The sequence below is a fragment of the Coloeus monedula genome (assembly GCF_965178545.1).
Source record: "Coloeus monedula genome assembly, chromosome: 1".
In the NCBI taxonomy this organism is placed as follows: domain Eukaryota; kingdom Metazoa; phylum Chordata; class Aves; order Passeriformes; family Corvidae; genus Coloeus; species Coloeus monedula.
The window spans coordinates 145565388-145588140 of NC_138781.1; the positions used below are offsets into that span (position 1 = coordinate 145565388).

The 22753-nt window shown below is 43.1% G+C and overlaps 1 protein-coding gene across 1 annotated transcript in view; it reads right to left on the bottom strand.

The window, feature by feature from the left end:
• Positions 1-7496: 7496 nt before the first annotated feature.
• Positions 7497-22753, bottom strand: part of EXT1 (exostosin glycosyltransferase 1) — a 178618-nt gene continuing 163361 nt past the window's right edge. The window contains exons 5-11 of the mRNA XM_082276706.1: positions 20794-20926; positions 19338-19456; positions 18522-18617; positions 15476-15565; positions 11632-11792; positions 10470-10641; positions 7497-7950 (exon numbers count right to left, since the gene is read on the bottom strand). Coding sequence (XP_082132832.1) covers positions 7765-7950; positions 10470-10641; positions 11632-11792; positions 15476-15565; positions 18522-18617; positions 19338-19456; positions 20794-20926 — 957 coding nt within the window. The 3' untranslated portion in view covers positions 7497-7764. The remainder of the gene's footprint in view (positions 7951-10469; positions 10642-11631; positions 11793-15475; positions 15566-18521; positions 18618-19337; positions 19457-20793; positions 20927-22753) is intronic.

A 22753-nucleotide genomic window follows, 5' to 3' on the forward strand; every position in this document is an offset into this window, starting at 1 on the left:
AAGGAGACAGGTAAAAGCTCAAGCTGCACAGAGCAGCCACTGCAGCATGGAGCGCCCATCCAGCCTTAATGAGCAATAGAAATGCAGGTGACATGCAAATCCAGCTTCCCAGGACTAGCAGTACCTGGAGCTGGCAGCTCATAAAACCCGCACGCAGCCCTGGAAGTCATGCAGGGAAATGAAGTGTGGAATAAACCACATCATGCAGTGCCTAGAATGTCACCTCACACAGCTCAAAATCTTGAGTAAAATCTGTTTCTCTCCGATAACATTGTGGATATGATTAGCTAACAGCTTTAGAAAGGGAAAGCAGACACTTGTTTCTTTTCTCTCTGCTAATCATCTAAAAAAGAAAATAAAATAAGGTGCTGATCAGTGCCAACTCTCTTATCTACCTCCATTCAAGTGACAGCACAATGGGCTTCAGTGAGGTTGTTCAAAAAAGCTCTCAAGAGTGCATTCAAAGTTGAACTGATTATATGCTAAATATTTTGGGGCAGATCCTCGGTTCAGGTAAGGAAGCAAAGTCCCAGGGACTTCAGAGACGTGGCTTTGGCTAAGAACAGTTTTTATTCCCAGTGTGGCAGGCTAGCAGGCAAAACTGACACCAGCGTGGGGATTTCCTCACTTAACACGTCAACACAGAGATCTCCAGTGGAGGTTTTACTTCCTTTACTGACCACATTTTTATACAGCAGAAATGAAGCAGGCACAAGTCTCCAAGGATCCTGTTCACCTGATCGCTTTTGGATTTGATCTCTACTGCCTGTGCAGGCTGCTGAGGGGCATACCATGGCAGCAGGGGTTTGGCTGAGGTCAACATCGCACTTCTGAGGAGACTATCCCAGTTTTCTCCTTTACCCCATTTTGTTTCATATCACAGGGCTGCACTGGAGCCCACAAACTGGACCCTTTTCAGATGAAATAAAGCTGGAAAGGCCCAATGTGGACCTGACACACTCTATCCCCACATTTAAATCCCCACCTCCAAGGTAAGTATAGCATGAAAGTCAGGTTTCAGACTACAGCTCTACACCCGTCAGTCCATGCTAAATTCCAGTGGAGATGACAGCCTTCTGGTGGCTTCTACAGATGTAGCTACCTGCATTTAATCAAATTAATTCCACCCCAAGCTGTTTTGTATAAGTAACATAGCAACAACACAGAATTCGAGTGCTGAAGGAGTGGGAATACTGTTGTTGGATCATTTTCGGGGAACAGTTTGTGTTCATTTTTTGGCAGGGAAAAGCCCATAGCCAATATCAAACACCAGTTACTGTTGGGATGCTCTGTTTTGAAGGAATCTGTAGTGGCACTGAAAACCAGGAGCAGAGCAGACTCACATCTTTCAACCTCTCCCCAAGATACATCAGTCTTCCACAACTGGCAGATCGGTTTCGTTGACAGTCTAAGGACCTCTCCGTGCTCTGGCAGTCTGAACCCCAGCAGGGATGAGGTCAGCCTGAGCATCTCTGACAGCAATAAACCAGTGACTGAGTCCTCAAATATGCAGGCCATGGTCCTGGGCCCACTAGCATTATCAGGAGCTTTCCCAGTGTGGGATTCATCCAACCAGATGTTGGCACCTGTGCTGCAGATCCTGTAATTGATGTGCTTGTACCAAAAGCAGAGAGAAACCAGCACACATGAGGCACAACTTACCTCATGCTAAAGCCCATGTCTGGAACAGGTGAGGAGGATAATCCCCAGCAGTTGTTTGTTCTGTCTGTTGGCTGTGCAGGGAGACAGCAAGGCCCAGCTCTGACAGAGAGAGAGGAGTGCTTTGTGCACATCTGGAGTCAGGTGGGCTGAATGCAAACCCCGGTGACTGTGACAGGCTTCTGATACACCCCAAACAATAAACATGAGTCATAAATCAATATATCCTCAGCCTGCAGGGATCAGCCTTCAAAGGCCTCCAGGCTGGTGGAGTGATTATTTTTGCATTTACACATTACAGTGACTCCTTCTAAAAGTCACCATTCCTACCAATGACCACGTCACAATGCAGGGACACTGTCCTGCTTTACACAAGTGACACAGACCGAAAGTTCTGCCCTCAGCTAAGACACCAAACACCTGTCCAGGTTGCTGGACTAGGACGCTGCGTATACATGCTCCACCACATCTGTCAATGCAACAGAGACACAGGATATACACAGAGCCAATGCTCAGTTCAGGCTGAGGAGAAAGCAGATAAAGAGCCTTCCATTTAACTACTCCGAACTTGAGAAACGTGGCAATTGTGCTCCCAAATTTGCGTTCTCAAGAACCCAAGCAAGATTTGTTATTCTACCTTAAAAATAAGAACACACTGCAACAGAAATGTACGTCCTTTATTAACAACTTTTCAAAATAAATCTGAAGAAAAAAAGTCTTTGGTGACACTATCTATAAAAACAACCTATCTTAGATGGTAAACCTATGATGTTATACAGGTTAATGAAGTAAACCAAATTATATGGCTTTTAAATTTCTCATTCTCTCTTTTTCTCTCACTCACACATTTGCTTTAGGTTTAATTGCACCATGTTGTCAATAGTCAAACAAAGAGGGAGAAACACTTTAAAAAAGATGTGGTAGCACTATGAAAACATTGGTAATGCATTAGAAAATTTTTCTCAAAAATGTACATTTTATACAAAATAAGATTGTATTTTTGTTTGCTTTTTTGCTTTACATTTGCTGACCTAAGAATTCCCATTTCAGGTTTCCATTCTCATAATCCAAACACTATACATATTTTCTCTCAAAATAAATATACAGAATTATGTACAAGGTCTCAAGGCCCATTGGATCGTCACTAGCCCACTGTGAAATAATCACTAAAAACATTGTGAAAGAGTGGGAGGGAGCATCTCAAAGCATCTGATGAGTCCCACCCCCATGCCCCTCCCTCCTCCCCCCAGTTTAACCCCTGCCTAATTTAACTCCCTCTAATTCAACTCCAACTTAAAAAATGTGTGTGAAGACGCTTAAAATAGTGGTATAAAGGCCAGCTTGACTTAGTTTTAAACAAGGGTGAGATGTACAGAATCTTGGAAGATGCAATTTTATTTCCAGCAGACACCAGCTAAGACCCTGCGTGGGGCAGGTCCCTTCTTGGAAGACCACAGGTCCATCCTGTGAAATCCCACTAACGCCCAGGGAAATGGCTCTGCCAGGCTGATGCCCTTGAAGGCCACATTTCCAGAACAGACATCAGAGCCCACCCGGGAATTAAAAAAAAAAAAGGAAAAAAAAGAGCAGACAACCAATCCACCCTTTGCTTTAAGAGAATGTTTAAGTGGAAGAATTAACAAATTGTTGTCAATCAATAACAGACGTTATGGCAAACACTGAGTATTCCTTTAGTTTCAGTAGGGGGGGGAGTGCGAAAGAGGAGGGCACAACATTTTACATTGGGCATGTAAAGATTTTTAAAAGATCTGAGTCTACATCTAGCTCTTTCTTTCATTGCTTAAAATGATGACTTCCATTCTCCAAACGACATCTTTTGGTAAATGAGCTATTTTAAAAGGCGCTCATTGGTGAAAGACTAATTTCTTTGCCAAAATTGGCTCTAAAAGAAAAACTGCAACCTGAAATTGATCAAATCCACAATGTTTTCCAATGGAAAAGATCAAAGCACTCAATAGCCATGCATTAGCACACCAGTGTGTTCACTATGAAATTATTACAAAACTTAAACATTTACATCTAGAAAAAGGTATGGTAATAATTAGCGATTCTCACAAAATAGAAAGAGGGCAAATAAAATCTTGTGCAGGTCCGAGGGACTGCAAGGAGTGCCAGGCACTTTCTATCTTGGATGTTTGCCCCTATTTTTGTGTTGCGTTTTTCTCATGAAACCTTCCTCCAGCAATAGATCTCATTCAAAGTATCATGGGGAAGGGTTTCTTTTTTTTTTTTTTTCCTTTAATAAATTCACTTAAAAATTCATCAGTTCTCCCAAACTCTAATCCCTACTTCTATTCTGTTTTAATGGCATGGATCTATTCACATTCATCCACCCATCTCACCCCTGATTAAATTAAGGTCAGTAACCTTTACAAAAGGCCACATGCGTAACACTCAGTCAAGTCATCAGGCATTCAAGTACCTGTAAAGTAAAGGCTAACATAGCCTGCTGTTAATGAAAAATAATAATTAAAAAAAACCTACAAAAGGAGCAACAAGGAATGAACCTTGTTTCAGCACCATCTGAATTGGGAGAGGAGAAAAAAAAAGAATAAAGAACCATTAGCTTGCACCTAGGACATGACAAAAGAGTGATTTCATTCACTAAGGAAACAACACAGCTCTGTCCAACACAGGTAGACATAGGAGGCTTTGCTTGCTGTCCTTAGGAGCACTGGTCAGGGATGGCCACAGTGAGCATAGCACACTGAGTCTCTGAGCTGGGTGTGTCCAGCTCTTCCCCTGGGCCCCAGGGCCGTGGACACAGAGACCGACGGCCGCTCTCGAGACTGGCCATGAGGGACATTCTTTCCCAGCAAGACAACTACACCCGGGTAACGCACGGCAAAGAGAAATGCTCCTACCTATCCACATCCCTTCTGGAGCTAAGCCTTCCATTGTTACTTGTTTAATTAGCAATCAGTAAACACAAGGGGCCTCAAATCACACCAAGTGAGCTTTAGCACAGTCTCTTTCAGCCACCCCAAAAAGTGATGATAACAGAATGTCAAACAGCTTAAAAGCTTGGCTTGACTCACTGCACTCCAAAAATTGTTAGTTACTCCATTTTTAACTAAAACTCCAACCCATGTGCCCCCAAACAGCATTTACTAAAAGTCAAGCAGAATTGTAATTCTTGTTTTAGTATGGGCCCCTCTTGGTGGCTACAGACCAGTGACTGCTTCCCAGAGGTGCAGATGTGCTTGTGGACATGGGTGCTCACCCACCTGCACATGGCACATGAGCAAAACGTGAGCCCTGCAAACCTCATCCAGTGTTTGGCACATTCTCCAAAAAGCGAGTCTAAGGAGAAGGTCTATTCCAGTCGTTGAACAAGCTACCTGATCTCCAAGAGAAAAACTGTCATGGGAGTCACTGAGCCATTCACTCTGGAAAATCATTCACTCTGGATTTCACCTTCCCATGCAGATCAGCAAACACAGACCTGAAAGCACAGGGAAGCGATGTTCAGATTCTTACAATATGTGGGGAGTGAATTAGCAGCTCACCCTACACAGATTGAAATATATCCTGCTCCCCTTCCCTCCCTGGCCCTGCCTACCTACTGCTGTCTCTTTATATTTCTCTCCACATGCTGATTTAACTCTCTAAAATGGTATTAGAAAAATCCAATAAATCCCTGGACAGTTTTCCATGAGTTTAGAGAGTTGAATGGGCTTACAGAAGCATCTGGTGGCCATCACCACGGCGGAAGGTGTCAGGTGAGACTGCATGGTAAGGGACTGGGAGAGCAACAGGAATGGAGGGAAAAGTGGCACCTCTTCCTTTCAGCAGTGTAAGTCACTAGCTGCAGTCTCACATGTTTTGGCAGATTCATTTAAAGATTTGGTTCAGATTTACAAGGGCACGTAGTGATAGGACAAGGGGTAATGGTTTTAAACTGAAAGAGGGTAGATTTAGATCAGATATCAGGAAGAAATTCTTTACTGTGAGGGTGGTGACACACTGGAACAGGTTGCCCAGAACACACTGGAGGTATCCAAGGCCAGGCTGGATGGGGCTCTGGGAAACCTGGTCTAGTGGAAGATGTCCCTGCCCGTGGCAGGGGGGTTGGAACTAGATGATTTTCAAGATCCCTTCCAACCCAAATCATTCTATGACTCTAAAACAAAATGTCAGGAACCTGATGGTCCTGCCCTAACTCAATGTGCTCTGTTCAAATATTGCGATACATATGCAAAGCAAAGCACTCTCGGCAAGTCTTTACATGTCAGGTTGCATATAACATTAAGTAACACATACTTTTCACTTTTACAGCACCTTTCAGTTTAGGGATAATGACTTTATCAGCAAGAGAAATTATTTAGGCTTCATAGCATTCTCTCTACAACCAGTAACTATTACTTTTACAAAGGAGGAAACTGAGGCATGCCCTGGTTACGGGAGTTGCTTAAAGCTGAAATATTAAATTGGTGCCTGAGCCTGAATGAAACAGGTGGTAATTCTGGTCCAATTACTCTTCATCCCTACTAGATGGGACTGGTAGTGACTGAAGAGTCACTACTCTTCATCCCTGCTACCAGATTGCCTGCTTACAAAGAAATGAGGTATAGAAAGGCTTGCTGGTCTTCTGGGCATCGGCACTAAACCCTCTTGCTGTGACTTTAACGGAGCTCCTTTTGGGGTGGCGATAATTACGGAGCACCCCAAATGCAACTCATCAAAATGTGAGAGCTCAAAACATTTTTAAAGTGCTTATTTTCTTAGCAAATTGGAATGGCATCTTCCTGACCCGAATCACTGCTTCTGTTTTCATTCTTCAATGTAAAGAAACACATAAATAAACAAAGGACTACAAAGAAATAAACAACTGGAATATTTCAATTTAAAAATACTTGTATTTCAAATGCTAAAACCATTTTGGAGCATGAGCAGCACTCGTATTTCAGAAGCACATTTTTGTGTGTTACCCTGCCCCAAGCATGCCTGGGGACACCACTGCTGCCAGGACCCAGTGTCTGACCATACACTTTACTTCAGGTGTCAGACCTCCATGAGGGAATTTCTCTATATAGTTGCACTTCCAAAAAAAAAAAAAAAAGAAAAGCCCATGCTTTGATTTGGAATAAGTCAGTTTGTTACAGGCCAAATTCCTGCACTGCACACTGCAAGCACCAACATGCTTTCTTGCTTTCCGTCAACACCCCTTTTACCCTCAGAACAAAGCTACATCTGGATGTTTAGCTGCCAAGTGGCACCGCTGCCAGCAGCAGGGACTTGTGCAGGCTCTGGGTGTCCCACAGGACCACCATGCCAGCCATGCTGACTGCCCTGGGGTGCTCTGCCATCCATGGGCAGGGACAGTCAGGACGTGCCTCTCCAAGCACAACACACTCACACGTGGCTCCACAGCCCTGCTGTGCATGCTTGTCCCTGTGCTCCATGTCACTGGTTTGCTCCTCCACAGTAATGCTCCTTTCTCCCTTCAAGGCAAGGCTGATTGCCTTTAAAACAGGGGTCTCCAACCAGAAGGATCTACCCTCTCATCTGGCTCCTTGGCAGTTCTCCAGTTTTCCAGCTGTCCAAAGGAGTTATGCTCCTTAGTGGCTCCACAGTGGCTACTACTGGCTTGGGGAAAACAGGAAAAAAAGTCAGTAGTAAATGAGAAATATTAATACTTCAGTTCTGTCCTGTTTGTGCTCAGTTTGTTTCTGAACCTGCATTTTCTCCCAGTGAGATCCCAGCGTTTAACTGTGCAGGGAAAAAGGAATGAAAATTGCATTGACAATCAAATGCACAAAGGAAAGAAATGGCAGCTCTGAAATATTCACAACCAACACAATTTTGATTAAAGAAAGAACTCTGTTTTTAATAGGGGTTTTTTTTGATCATTAAAAAAGTTTAAACCTGCATAGCAATCATTTCAAAAATAATTATTTAATGTTCCATAATGAAACTGTACACGACCTAGTCTCAGCGACAGCAGCCTGCCGGCGGTTCGGCGCAGTCCGGAGCAGCGGGCCCTGGCACCGGGATGTGGCTGGCGGGGTCGGGCGCTCGCTGTTGGCGGCACAGTCTGGCTCCCACACGGGCGAGGGCGGCTCGGCCCCCTCAGCAGCGTCCTCAGAGTCGTTCAATGTCTCGGTACTTCTTCCTCAGGATGGAGACCTGGTCTTTAAAGAGGACAGGGTCGAGCCTCATCTGCGAGTGGATCAGCGGCATATAGCCAAACCAGCTGGCAAAAGTGTTCATGCAGCTCTGCCGCTGGGCAAAGTGGTCAGGGTCGGCCCAGCGAGAGGCCCGGGACGTCTGTGAGGAGAGGAGAGCAGAGATCAGAGTCGGCCTTGGCACACAGGATGGCAGGAAAGGTGGGAGCTGGGCCAGGCAGACACCATGGTGCCCAGCCATGCCAGGGCTCAGGAGCACGTGGCTCTGTGGCGGCTGGAATCTGCTCGGGGGGCTCAAAGAGGGGGAAGGACACCCTGCCCACAGCAGATCCAGTTGTGGTGAGCTGGACAACCCTGACTTCCCAAAGAGAGAAGAGGGCAGGGCTACATGGAGACTTGAGTTCAACCACGAGCCAGCCTGTGGAGCACAACACCCACAAGCAGCCCTCCCAAATCTTGCCAGCACCCTACTTCAGCCTATCCCTCACTCTTCAAACCCTCCAGGTATTTCAGAGATACAAGTTCTTAAAAACCACCAGGAAAAGAAGAAGGCCACTGCTTTGAAGCAGAGGTAAACACCCAAGCCCAGGCCAGCTGCTGCCCATGATCTTCAGCTGTAGGAGGAAAACAATTATTCAGGGTTAAACCTGCAGTTTTGCAGATCAGATCTGCAGAAATTTATACATAAGTAATTTCAACCAGCTTGTAACTGAGTAGAAGTCCTTATGTGCTTGGCATTACTCGTGTGTGTAGATGCCCTGCAGTGAAAAGCAAGGTGCTTCCAGGAATCCCACTGGCCAAGGCCACTGCATCAGACAGCACTGTCTCACAGACACAAAAAATGAACTGGAGCCCCACACTGTATCATATTAAACTCTGACCCAAGGAAAACACCATGGTCTTCGACTGTATACATGCAAAATATTCTGGCCTCATTTTCCAAAGTTCAGGGCAGCTGTAATCCCTGTGGAAGTCCATTGAAACCCAACAGCACTGGAAAAAAAAGGCCCTAGCAGCTTTAAAGCTGTTATTATTCTTTATCTGTACCTAACGAACATTTATAAACAAAAAACTATTATTTAAGATAAAGTATGAATGCTGAGAACCTAGGGGGTTTTTGTGCCACTTCCCATGCATCTCTCTATAGCACTTAAGTTTCCACTATACTTTAAAAACAAATACAAATTCATGAAATCAAAGGATGTAAATTAAAGCATGAAGAAACAGATAAAGTCAGGGACTTGCCAAATGACTGTGGAACCAGACCTGATCTTGGTCCAAGGCCTGTCCAGTTTAGCTCAAGTGGTAGGTTATAATGTGCATTGATTACAGCCTCCCGAGTATACAGTGCCACTAAAGAGCAAGTAAAAGCTTGTTGCTACAGGATTATAGCAGACATTTTGGCCATTAACACTGAATTTCCATATGACTATTCATCTCTGTCACAACACTGAGGTTATGTTAATTTTTTATTTGTCTTTCAAGGAATTATGAACATGGTCCATTACATTTCCCAAAGCTGCAGGAACAACTTGTCTTTAGGAGAGAGTTATAGTTCATGGCTGACTCGAGTCACCTGTGCTGTAAGATGAAAAATGAATGCTCAGGCTTTGCCAAACAGCCAAAGCACAGCCCTGTGGAGAGTTGAAGCTGAAACTGGAAGCAATAGATACGTTCTGGATGGCACCTTCCTGTCCACAGAAGGTCTCTTGGGCACCCGGATGAGTGAGAATTGCTGAATGCTACCAGTGCTACCAATACCTCAGGTGCAAGCACAGTGACATACAGATAATGGAGTTTACAAACTGGCATGGCCACTCCCCAGTCAAAGATCCAAGTAATGTTACCAAGAGAAAATGTGAGGGGAAAACAGAGGGCCCCTTCTTTCACCTGCCCCATATTAATCATGGTACTGTTTGCACTGAGAGCATAGACACTGTGGCAGCACAGATGGGAGGCTGCTTGGGACTTGCAGGTTTTGCAGCACTTGCTATTGCCCTCATTGTTCTCTCACACGGGGTAGTAAGACAACTGTCCCCACGTTACGATGTATCCTTGTTACTAGAGGTACGTCTGCAATGACAAAAGGCTTAGCTAGCAGCTGGAAGAGGACCTAAAGCAAGCACTTCATGGCTGCTAGTGGGTGATGTGGGACAAAATGTTCCCTGTGGGGAAAAAATACTTGCATATCACAAACTATCTCAGTTGTGACAGTACAATGTCAGTGCTTGAATCACACTATATAATTTAAAATAGCACAGGGACAGCCTGGTACATTATATTAATTAATAATAATAAAAAGTAGAAAATCTGTCTAGAATTTATTTATGCTTCTAGCATTCCATGCCTAGGCCTTAGGTATAGAAAACTTAATTAGAAAATGAGAGTTTAACTGAAATTCAGTCACCACAACCATCAGTTCCAGGAGCTTGGGATCACCATGAATAACACAGTGAGAAAATTATGAAGGGAAGCAGCACACACAAATGGTCGCCATTTTCCTTTTTCTTCATTATAATAAACATATCTAAAGTCTATTTACACTTCTGCTAAACTAAAAACTGCAAAAATATTTGACAGAATTGTATCACTCTGTAAGCCTAACCTAGAAGTGGACTTGTTACTACATTCCAGTTGCTGAAACATGCTGTGATTACATACCTGTCCCATCATGGTCTCCTTATACTGTTTTTTCTGTGTTACTTTGATTGGAGGCAATTTTGTCACGGCTGACACCAAAAAATTCATTAGAATGTCCTCACAATTGGCCAGTTGGTCCACCATATTCTTTAGGCTGGCAGGCAGGTAATGAGTGTACAGGTAGTGATAATATCTGGAAACCAACAGCAGTGTTATTAATACAAGTCACTGGGCTTTCAGGTATCACAAGCTCCAGGAAATTTCTATCTCATTTGAGACACAAGTTTTGTACTCAACTCCCAATATACCAATTCCTTTCTTTGGTCTCACCCTCCGACAAGAAGGGAAAACAAATCAGTTTCTCATCAAGACAGAGAAAGGAGAAACAGAACATCAGCCTTTTTTGCAACCAGGTTGAAAGAAACAGTGTGGGCCTAAGCATCAAGATAATGGACAAGTAGGAAGGAGAGCCCCACAGTGCTATAATGTTATAGACAACACCGATGAATTCATCCTCCATATTTTCTTTCCAAACTGTTCAGTTGGAAAGAACTCTACTAACTGCCCTACTGCTGTTCTTATTGCTGAAATTACTCTCCTTTGGGTCTATACCATCCCCTGTGGATGGTCTTCTCCTTCTCAAGGATGTGGATTAGAGACTCCAGAATTTTCTTTTTCTTTAAATGTAGAGAGGATTTTGGTCTGCTGAAGTTCTAATACATGGGTTTTCTCCAACATGCTGCAATATGCTGAGCTGTGACATGCCCATTGTACTACATTTCTAGGGTAGCCAGAAGACTTTGCAGTCTGCAGCTGTCAGCCAACACACACTCAGAGCTGGTCTGGAAGTAACCTCCTTTCTGCTACGCTACAGGCCATTCAGCCAAGCAGCTTAATGAATTCAGGAACTCTTTGAAGTGTGTAATTCCTGATGTTAAAAAGAGCAGTCTGACTGCCTCAAAACACAAGTGACTTCAAAGAGACCCAACAAGTGCAATAATGATTACCAGATCCCCAGAGCTAAACCAAGAACTTAAATTATTACCCCATAAAAAGTAGACCCACTTACTATCTTTCCATCTTCTTCCCTCCCCGGAAGAATGTTCTTCACACCCCACCCCCAACCCCTCTTTACTATTTTGTTTCATACAGAAGAAGGATAGCAGATGCTCTGGGTTCTTACTTGTGGTAAATAGCAGCTCCTGTCAATACCATGGAATAGTCATTAGTCCATTTGGAGGTATACCCCCACCTCTCCTTAGTGTTGTCCCAGAAGTGACTGCGTGCAGGGTACCCTACAATCCTCTCTGGAAAGCTCTGCCAAACTGTAAAGGCAAAATCCACCTGTGGACAAAGGTACAGGCCAAATGAATACCGAAACTGTTTCAACAAATGTCAACAAAACAAAATACTACCTTGCCACTAATTCACAATTCAAAATCTTGGAACTGTTGCAAAACATTAATTCTGTGTATTCATCAGTAAATTAAACTGACTGCTTGACATTTTGCCCTATAATTATGCACATTTTAATGGTTCCTGTTAAAGGGAGTCTAGAGCATCACAGCATTACATTAACATTTTCAAGCTTGCCCTTTACATATCAAACCTTTTCAAGTTACAGAAAGAACGGGTGTAGGTGCATGTATTTTCACCACGGTGCAACACCAAAGGGTAATAGCCATGTGGAAAGTTTTGCACATCTTTGTGCATTGCACCTACCATTTCATCACTGTTGACACAGAGTTTGGAAAATCAACAGTCAAACACTTTAAGTGGTAAAGGTGGCTCAGTGAGAATAAAACAGACACTCAGTGAGGAGTCCCTTTATATTTTCCAACTGTTTTGAGCTTTCTGAAGACCATGCTGGTCATACTTTTAAAACTGTCTATATGACCAAAAAAGGTTCAACATACAGCTTAATAAAGAGGAAGATAAAACTCCCATTTAGTTAAATGGCATAAGGAACCTAAACTTTAAGAAAAATGCTTTATATTGTAGGAGCCACACGAGCACGTCAAATGCTGCCAATGGCATTTTTTTTTATTGTCTTGCTGTAATTATTTTAATAACTCAAATCTCTGAGAATTGAGACATGACAGAACATTGCTACCCCATCATCCTACCAAACAAAATCTGGTGCTTTTAGGAAAGGGATGATCGGGATAGTTTGCAAAAGGATGGTCAGCATTATATTTGAAAAGAATTTGGTACAAATACATAAGGAAAGATTTTATCATTGGTTGGCAGTCCCTCCCCTTCAAATTACATTTTGGAGCTCAAGCTAGACTGAAATTTTGTAAGAGTTATACACAATTCTAATTGTCCTAGTCAAACCCAAAAAAAAAGAGGGCTTTGTTTCTGCACTGCACATTAGGTTCCCCTCAGTACCAGAGGGACCTAAAACTTTGTTCAAAAATGTTTGAAAAGCGTTCCAAGAATGCAAAGTTAAGGGTGTAGAGGTTAGATAAAGAATAGCTGCTCTGAGAACAGTCCCATTTTGTGTTGATTACTGTCAGACTTCTCACATTTGCAAGTGTTTTTATGAAACAGAAGAGTCGCACATGGACTGAAATACAAAGTCAGGGCCTGGTTATTTTCTTTAAAGTTGTTTCAAGGAATCTGAGGCCAACTAGAAAGACAATGTGCACAAACCAGTTACCGTTGTGATAGTTCTGATCTCATCCAAATCAATACCACATGAAAGAACTGGAGGGATTTTTTCCCTATAAAGGCCTTTCCCATAAAACGCGACATCTGTTTTCTCTAGAGAAGTACGAGAATCTCAAACTTTAATAAATAATAAAGCTGTTGCACCCAGTGCCCTCTCTTGTGCTTTCAACTATCTGCCCTTGCACTAGGGAGATGCACTAAAGCAACCACCCTAAGAGAAAACTCCCTTTATTAAAAAAGCCCCTCAGATCTCATCCTATGTAATTTCCAGCAGCACTGCCACTTTCAGCTGATCAGCAGGAAAATCCAACCAAGCTGGCAGTCTCTTAAACCTCTGCATCACGACCCACACTGGTTTCTAATGACTTCCCACGCACACACCCCTCTGTGCGTGTGGAACAGCTCCTCTCACAGAACAGTTACACACCGCCCTGTTGAGAATGGAAAACCTTTACTACGCCGAGATCGGTCAGTCTGGAGGATGTGCTTGGTGACTGCTGCTCTCAATGGGATTATGATTGTCTTTGAACACGTTTCTAAATTGCCTTTTCTGGGCCTTGAAGATGTGCCACAACAACCCTCCATGAGCAGCTAGTTTCAAAGGAAATGCCACATCACATTTGCGTAAGCTGTACCGTGGGGGAAGCGAAGCAATAGGGAGGCCCCCCACCTCTTCATGAAGAGCCACCAAGCTGGTGCTGGCACCTTGGCAGAGACATGCCGGAGCTGCAAGGTGGGTTCTAGCAACAGCTGGCCAGCTGGTTCTGTCTGCAGCACAGGGACCAGGGGGCTCGTAGAGCAAATACCCACTTCACAAACACACAGGATCAGCTGCAAGTTGCTCACAAGAGCAACAAAGAAAACAAAGCAAAGCAACAAAGCCACAAAGAAAAGTGTAGGTTGTCTCACACAACAACAAGTATTTGTGCTTCAAAGTGTTTAGGGTAAAACACGGCCAAGCTGAATGAGAAACACTATTTATTTCATATGTTTCCCAGAAGCCTGAATTACTCTGAAGTTTGGAGGATGACCAGTTAAAACAAAACAAAGCCCCAAATCCTCATGGAAGCCACAGGGTGGATTGCTGTAAATATGCCCTCAGTGCAATGAAGTCCCTTAGAGGTATTACCATGATCCCCAGGGCAGCTGAGATGGGACTCTTCATCCTAAGCAACAACCTTAGGAAGTCCAGCCCAAGGATAAATGCCTTTTATTGCTCTGGGGTTTCCTTGGGCTCTGCAGGGCTTTGCACACAAGTGCTTTGGCAGCAGCCGTATTCTTCCTCATCTAGCAGAAACTACCAAGGTGTAACACTGGTATCAAACAGATTCAATGTCAACTATTTCTTTCACTTGTGAAGCGAAAGAGGGTACTGTGGCTGTTTCTGGAGCAGTCTAACCACAGCACAACCTCTGTGCAGGGGAGAAGAGCAGTTGCAGTCTCATCCATTTAGAACAAATCCAGTAACATCTTAGGGTATATAGCAGTGACTGAAGACTAATGTTACGCATTTTTTCACTGACATATAAGTAGTGGCAGCATCAGTGAAAGATCCCCATCACTGGCAGAAATGCATTTTTATTAAGGTGAAGTGGAGAGAGGGGAATGACCCTGAACATGGGGGAAAAAAAGGGAAAACAAAAGAAAATCGAGTTTTTCAAGCTATTCCCTGGCCATCATTAATAATGTATTTCCCAAATATTGCACTCTATATAAACTGTCATCAGTTTCCCTTGTGGTTCTCAGAAAGAGGTTCTAGAAATCAATACTCATCCCAGTTGTAAAAATTGGTTTTCCACAGTATTTTTCTTTTCTTAGTGCTATCTTGCTCTTGGCACAAACACTCAAGCACCTAAACTAGCAAAGATCTCCAATTTTATGGGCTGACACAATGGGGAAAGAGCATTCCTCAGTGAAATCCTGCACTAGGGTGGCAATGCTGTCTTTTGGAGTGATAGCAGTCCCCTGCTGCTGACAACCCTTCCTCCTCCACCTACATCCTACTGATTATGGGGGGGGGGGGGGGGGAAGCTACCTCAATCAGAAAAGTGAGAACAGAATATTAAAGTTGACTGCTCCTGGCTGCCTACACCCGCCTGCAGCTATGTTACTAAAATAATAGAGAACGGAAGAACCATATGCTAATGATGAGCCAATTAACCAGGGCGAAAAGCTCCTCTGACAGCAGGCAGTGGCAGGGTTGCTGAAACAAGTGCAACACGTTAAATCTGAGGAGTGTAGCAGGAAATCTTGTAACATTTTCTCACTGGCAAAGCCAAGAGAAGAGCATATCTGCTGTGCTCAGGCTGAGCCCAGGAGCCAAGCAGACTCCCACAACGACAGAGACCCCTTACCTCAGTGGTTGAAAGCACGGTGTCCTCATCCAGGCTTAGCACTGCATCTGTCACTATGTTGTCGTAGGGTAGGAAGCGACTGCTCATAACCTGTGGGTATCCAAGGCAGGAAGGGGAGGAAATAAAAATCACTTGAAGGACTCATTTCCAAGGCATATATTCAGTTTTATTCCTCACTCTTATTTACTCTTGTCTGAAGTACGTGGCATATTTCTGTCTGATGGAAAGGACCCTTCAGCTCAAGAGTGAAGGAGTGTCATTTTTGTCACCCCAGAAGTCAGCCTACACCTTCTATCTGAGGAGTAATTTCTGAATAGACCTCCCTCTTTGGAGGAGGCTGCTTTTATTTAGTGACAAACTGCATTGGTCTGTACTGAGAATTAGATGTACCTACAGCTTCTCCAGGGAGGACATTTTCCCTGGTGGCTAGGACTGTCCCTCTGCTCTCCTACAGGGTGTGATCAAAGATAATCAACACTGAGAAGGACTTTGCAGCCTTCCTAAGGTTACACAGCTGGGAAACCAAGGAGCCCAGGCTGTGTGTGAAGGATGTAATGCTACCGGGATGGTGCGACATTCTCCATCAGAAAAGGAGAATATGCTAAAGAACTCAAACTGAGCTTTTATCTGCATGAAGAATTATATAGGTACTGTAGCATGTTAAAAGGTCACATTCTTAAATGGCCTTCCAGTACCTGAAGGGAGCCTGAAAGAAAGATGGAGAGGGATGTTTTATAAGAGTATGTATTGACAAGACAAGGGGGGAATGGATTCAAACTGACAGAGAGTAGGTTTAGATTAGGTATTAGGAAAAAATTCTTTACTGTGAGGGTGGTGAGGCACTGTAACAGGTTGCCCAGAGAAGCTGTGGATGACCCATCCCTGGCAGTGTTCAAGGCCAGGCTGCACAGGGCTCTGAGCAACCTGGTCTAGTGGAAGGCTTCTTGGCCCATGGCAGGGGGGTTGGCACTAGATAGTCTTTATAGTCCCTTCCAACTCAAACCATTCTATATACATAAAACCTATATACAGAATAAACTTTTAAAAGATATGGCAGGACAGTCCTCAGAGTATGGGAAAGCTGGATTGAAAAGATAAAAGCAAGAAATGAAAATCCGTATGGTTTCTTTAGCAGAGTAAATAGCACCTTTTGAGAACTGATGAAGAATAGCAAGGATACAACACAGTTTGTTTCCCTCATTTGCTAGGAAAAATAGCTTGGTTAGTTACTAGACTTCTTTACCAATTTACTACGCCAAAAACCCACTTCAAAAGTCAACACCAGTAAGAGGAATTCACTGTATGGAAACAGGGACATGGAGAAATTTGACACAACCCTCCTAACGGGACATGGTCAGTTCTACATCCTCTGCAACCTGTTTGGGAACAAGTGTTTGGAATCTATGCCTTGATTCAGAGAAAGATCCGTCTCCATAACCAAGATGTTCACAGTGTCTGTCTGGAGAGCATCCCTTCATCACTATGATGGCCTTGGTCTGGAGAGGCAGGGTTCTGATGAAGAGGTCATCTGGCTGGGGCTGAAGGTTTTGCTTTGTTTACACTAAGATGAAGCAGAGCAAGCAGCCAGCAGGAGACCCATGTTCTCATCCCTGATCTTTACAGACTGTGCAAAATGACCAAATAGTACAACAGTCAGGACTTGGCAGGTATTTGTTTTACAGCTAAAGTACCCATCTCTAAAATGGGTATTATAATATTTGATTTCAAGGGAAGAGTGAAGGTTACGAAAAGGCAGACCTCTGTGATCACCTGCATGGAGTACTGGTGCCTGCCAGTAGACCTCAGCCAAGTTTGGAGATGAAAAGCAGTTCTTTTGTGCAACCTTTGAACTCGGCTGCTCTGGCTCTGCAAGCTTTGTCCAAACAAACAGCTTTCCACACAAGTAGCCACTTGGCTTATGTTGGGATGTTAGAGGGAAGAGACTGTCCACTATAAACACACCTTTGTGTACTCAGGAGACTGATTTGTAATCTGAACTGTGCCTGGGGCCAATTTCTACAAACACTGTAGAACTGGTCAGAGATTTTCTCTGCTATCTCACCTCTGCAAGTTTCACAAAAAGAAAATAAAAACACCCAGAACATTCAAAAGGCTCAGAAATCTCTACAACCTTTCTTGGCCCTGCAGGAATTCTCCTGATACTGTTTACACGGCTAGCTAAGGCCAGAGCATTTAGCTGCTAACCTTGCAGGGCTCTCTTTTCCCTTACTAAGTGACAAGGGGAAAAGACCAAATTACAAATTCAAAATAGAATTGTACAGGCAAAGCAACCAGAAGTTCCCTTTGCCAACACAGAGCTCTGGATCCAGCTGACAGAGACTGCAGAGAAGACCAACTTGAATCTGTTTCAGATTCTAGAAGCAAGAAGTCTTGCTTCTCTCTGGCCTGCAGTTGGAAAGGAATCTTCCACTTCAGTGTGGATTTTAAAAAACCCTCTTTTCTCATCTGATGGCATCTATTTTGACTTTGTGAAAGTACAAATAAGACGTGTGTTGCACAGCAAGAGATGACATGGTGATTTCATTCTCACACAGGTGTCCCATGTCCCTTGTCCCTTCCTTTTTTTTTGATGGCAGCAGTACCTCACGAGGCAGTAAGAGAAGATACTTTTCAAAGGCAAGTTTTCATTTTTAAGTCTGCTTTTGAGTCCACAGCTGACACCCAAGTCTTGCATGTGGCTTCCCAGACTCAATGCAGCTGCATCCCTACATTCATGCACTTGCAGAGAGATGGAATCCCTGACAATGGGGTCAGCACTATCTACTCTTGGGGTCACATTTCAAAACTGGGTGCCACCTGTGAATCTCAGATTCAAGGCATTAATTGCCATGTTGATGGTTTCTGAGTGCACAGGGCCCATGCATGAAACACAAACCTGCAACTAAGATGGTACAAAAGGCCAAGGAATAAAAAGGAGCTGTCATTTTGTAGGGAACTCCAAAGTTTTCACCAAAGCCGCTGGAAAAATAAATTTCTGTCCTGTTGGAGAATACAGGCAACTTTCACCATGCTTCTCTCCACCTACCTTGCTCTCTCCTTCAATGACTATGACAGGCACAGAAGTGGCAGGCCAGCGGTGTTTGGCTGGGAGGGGTTTATCACAATTCCATAAAACAATAATCTGAAAGAGATTATTGGACCACGATCAGAGACCTTTGTGGCAACGTTGTCCATACTCTAAGGTCTCAGATCTCCAGACAGACATGTTAAATTCAAGTTAGGAATTTCAAAATCAAAAGCAATGATACAAATCTGTATAAAAATAACACTTCCTACATTAATTTCACCCAATCTGACTACTTACAATATATATCCTCTCAGGCAAATATAGGCTGGATAGGAACTTGGAAGTCTCTATCTCAGCCACTTCATACAGATGTCATTGATTCACTGTGGCTCTCATTAAAGGCAAAACCCGTTGTGAAACTCTGCTGCAAGAGGGTGCTCCTACTGAACTCCCCAGGATTTTTTTTAGAGAAGCCAAAATCCTGGCACTGATGAGATTAAGAGTCACAGTGGGAGGAAGGAAGATCATGTAGCTGCTTTTGAGGCACAGACATCCTTTTGCAGTTTGCAGCACACACAATGCTGATCTTTAAAGTGCACTCATTATTTTACCTGTCTCATGTAACAAAGGGTTTAATTACTATCTCTATTCCACTCCCATTATACTCAGAATTTTTATTTCCCATGCATGTAGGTCACAGACAGTAGAAATCTCAGAGGAAAGAAACATCAGAATTAAAACAGGGCGTTGAAACAGGGCTGAGTCACTAGGCTCCTCACTCCTGGCAGAGTGGTTTGTCTCTGCTGTGACTGACAGTGAAACAGTGCTGCTTACCTGTGCACAGTACTGGGACTTGGCTACAGCAACCAGGAGTTTCAGCACAGGCTGAGATTGGGAAACCAGGGGAGTTACTGCGTGAATAACGGCAGTGAATGTGGAAAGAGGCTTCAGACCTGAAGTGAAGAGATACACATTCAGTAAAGACAAAATCGCCCCAGTTACTACAGATTAAAGGACTTTGGGGATGGAAAAAACAATCTGCATTTAATGCAAACCTTGCCAGGTTTTTTTAGGTCATCTCCCTTCATCTCAGATACCAGATGCTTCAGAGGAGATCACACTTCCCTTTAACTCCCACTCTGTGCATTTAACTTCCACTCTGAAATACCGGACTCCAAGACAATGATTTCCTTTTCTTACTCACTATTTCCACAGATGTCCTGTAATCTCTTTCTTTTATCCAGTTTGTCCTACAATATTGACATCTAGTTTGTTCAGCCAAATGTCTTTCTTGACACAGGCTGTTTTGCTGCCTGGCTCTGGGTGCTTGATGCTTTTTACAGATTATCTCCACAAATTCCAGAAGCTTGTTCAGTTTCCTCAGTTCCATTACATCCTCTGTCAGATTTTTGCTCTTTCTGTGGTGATTCCTATCCACATGCATCTTCAATTACCTCCTGAACTGATAATTCTGCTTGCATCCTTGCCTTCCATTTTTAAATTTTTGTCTTGCTATGATTTCCCTTTCTGCCTGGAATAACACATCCTACTGGTGCCTACCCTTCATTACTGCTCTCAACCTCATCTAAATTCATCTGTGTGGGGTCATAGTCATTTTTCATAAAAATTACCACTTCTACTCCCTTTTTTAACACAGTAACTGTCAATTTTTAGCAGGTGAGCAGTACAGATCCACACACGTGGGATGGCACAGGCTGAGCCAAAAATAGCAGCACTCTGGTAAGCAGGATCCCTTCAGCCTGAAGGAACAATCGCCTGCAGAACTCATTGTTCAAGCTCTGCTTCAGGAAAAAGCCATGAAGCTAAGCCCTATTCATTCCTTCTAGCAGGATCCATATGAAGACACATAGTATGGAGAATAAATCCATACCAAGTGTGCACCCCAATAACAAGTGTCACAGGTAAATTACCACTTTTCCATTTGCCAAGCACAAATAAACAAAGAAAGGAAAAAGCTATTCCTCTTATGTCCCCTCAGGCTGTGAATGGGTCAGCAACTCAGGCATTAATTACCAGCAACTGAAAAGTATGAAGGAACATAGATTTTTTTTTTTAACAATCTTTGCAAGCAAGAGGCACATGATGCATGTTGATGAGTCAGAGATGTTCCAGTCTACAGTGGGCAGGGAAGATTGAGACAGGATAAACGAAAGGCATAATTAACTAGAAATGAATGGTAAGTCACTTGGCACATGCTACTCAAAGACAAAACTTCAAAATTCCACTAGAAATTCCAGATGCTACTACATTATAGCAAGGATTCACTCACCAAGATTAGCATAGTAGTAAGGAAAATCTCCCAGATATGAGGAATACTGTGGCAGTACAAATAACCCTCCAGGATGTTTGTTCCATATTAAGCTGTTACGTGATATGTGCTTAAATATTCTGTCCTGAATAATCTGAAAAACAAGAGAAGTAATGATTTTTAAATAGAATGTTACAGTCACTGGTAGGAGCTTCAGGGACTCCAGCTGACTGGAATCATCACCCATTTTGCAAAAAGCTGAGGCACACAAATTACTAGACATTCCTCCTTGATCTCTCTTAAAAGGACTTCGAACCTGCACACTCTGACACCACTTCAGCAGCTCAGGCTTTGTGCCATAGGTTTCAGAGCACCTCATTAGTCTCTCTGGACATGGGGACCATACAATTTATTGCATTTTGTATTTCAAGTCAAATATTTGGTCTATTTGAATATCTTAGCAGTTGTAAGCCTGATTAGTTCATTGTCAGCTTTACTATCCAGAACTCACAGAAGATAATTATTTGAAGATGGCATTAAAAAGCTAGGTAATACTTTGAGATAATAAGAGTATTCAAAATCAAAAAGACTTTCAGCAAATCAGGCTGCACTAATTATTAATTTTTGCTTAATTATGAAGGGATATTAGCATTCAGATACATCACTGATTCCATGCCTCAGTTCTGTAACAGTTCCTTGTTGGATGGAACAGAAGATCTTTTCACGACTACTGTTTGACTCTGTAGAGGACCAAAACCAGAGAATGCAAGATTTTTAAGGTCAGAACAGATTGCTAGGTCATCTACTTTATCATCTAGAATACCACAAGCAAAAAAAGAAACAAATATACCATGCTGTACAATTAGTATGTATTTATGAAACTAATCACAGTTGCTTCACATCAGATGCCTGATTGCAGGAACAAGAGTGGTTCTTACACTGATGGGAAATTCTTTAAACTTCCTGCAAAGGCATAACAAGATTCAGTGGTGGGAATCTCTAACAGGACAAATTCAGCCTCCAAAAGGTGCAACTTTCTAAGTGCAGTACACTCTTGAGCCCAACCTTCTTACAGATTTCCCTTCCCTCGGAGCATTAGAAGTTGGCAGGTTTGGAGATGGGATGCTGCAAAGGGCCAGTGGGTGGTGAAGGATGAATTTTCCCCCAAGCAGGCTAAGCAGGAATGCCTTGCCTTCTTCTGCCGCTCATCTTTTGTGATCTCCCAAGGAGGTTTTCACGTAACTGGCAGTTTATGCAGTGCACAGGGCTCGAGTGCCAAGAACATGTTGGTTGTCCTAACCTAATGACTCTGGCCTTAACATAGGTGTATAGGGTGAAACTTCATGTCTCTGAAGCTGGACTGAAGTGTAGGAAAACCAAAAAACAAGCAAAAAGACCCACCACAAGCAGAACAAAAGCAGCTGCTGGAGTCTGAACAAGGTAAAATCTCTGTAAGCTGCTGAGTTCAGGGACATTTGGTCAATACATGAATAAGTGCTGCCACAAGCAGTGGTTTTCCTGGAATTTCTGATTGCCATGACAAGAAAAGATTAAAACACCAGTTACATTGCGCTAGACAATCCACTGCTGGTGGCAATACATGAACTGCTAAACTGGGGCAGATGTTAAATGCATGCTTGTCTGAATTTTGCCTACAGCCAATTACTATAGCTAATATGCAGTAATTCACTCACATGAATAAGTTAATTTAACTTTTTTTTTGGAATAACAGACTTAGGACTGTAATGCCATCACTGACAAGAATGTATCTGAATATTTCTAGTTGAAAAGTTAGGTGTATCAGTTGTCAGATCTCCCATGTGGCAGTGGGGACAGGAAAAAACACAGACAATGACTGCTGTTTACCCAACTGCAAGTTATGCCACTCAACAAAAGAGAAAACCTGTAAAGTATTTATTTTTGAGTGTTTACCACAAAGCATAAATACTACAGCTCCTCCGCCTTGCTTTCTCAGAACTGG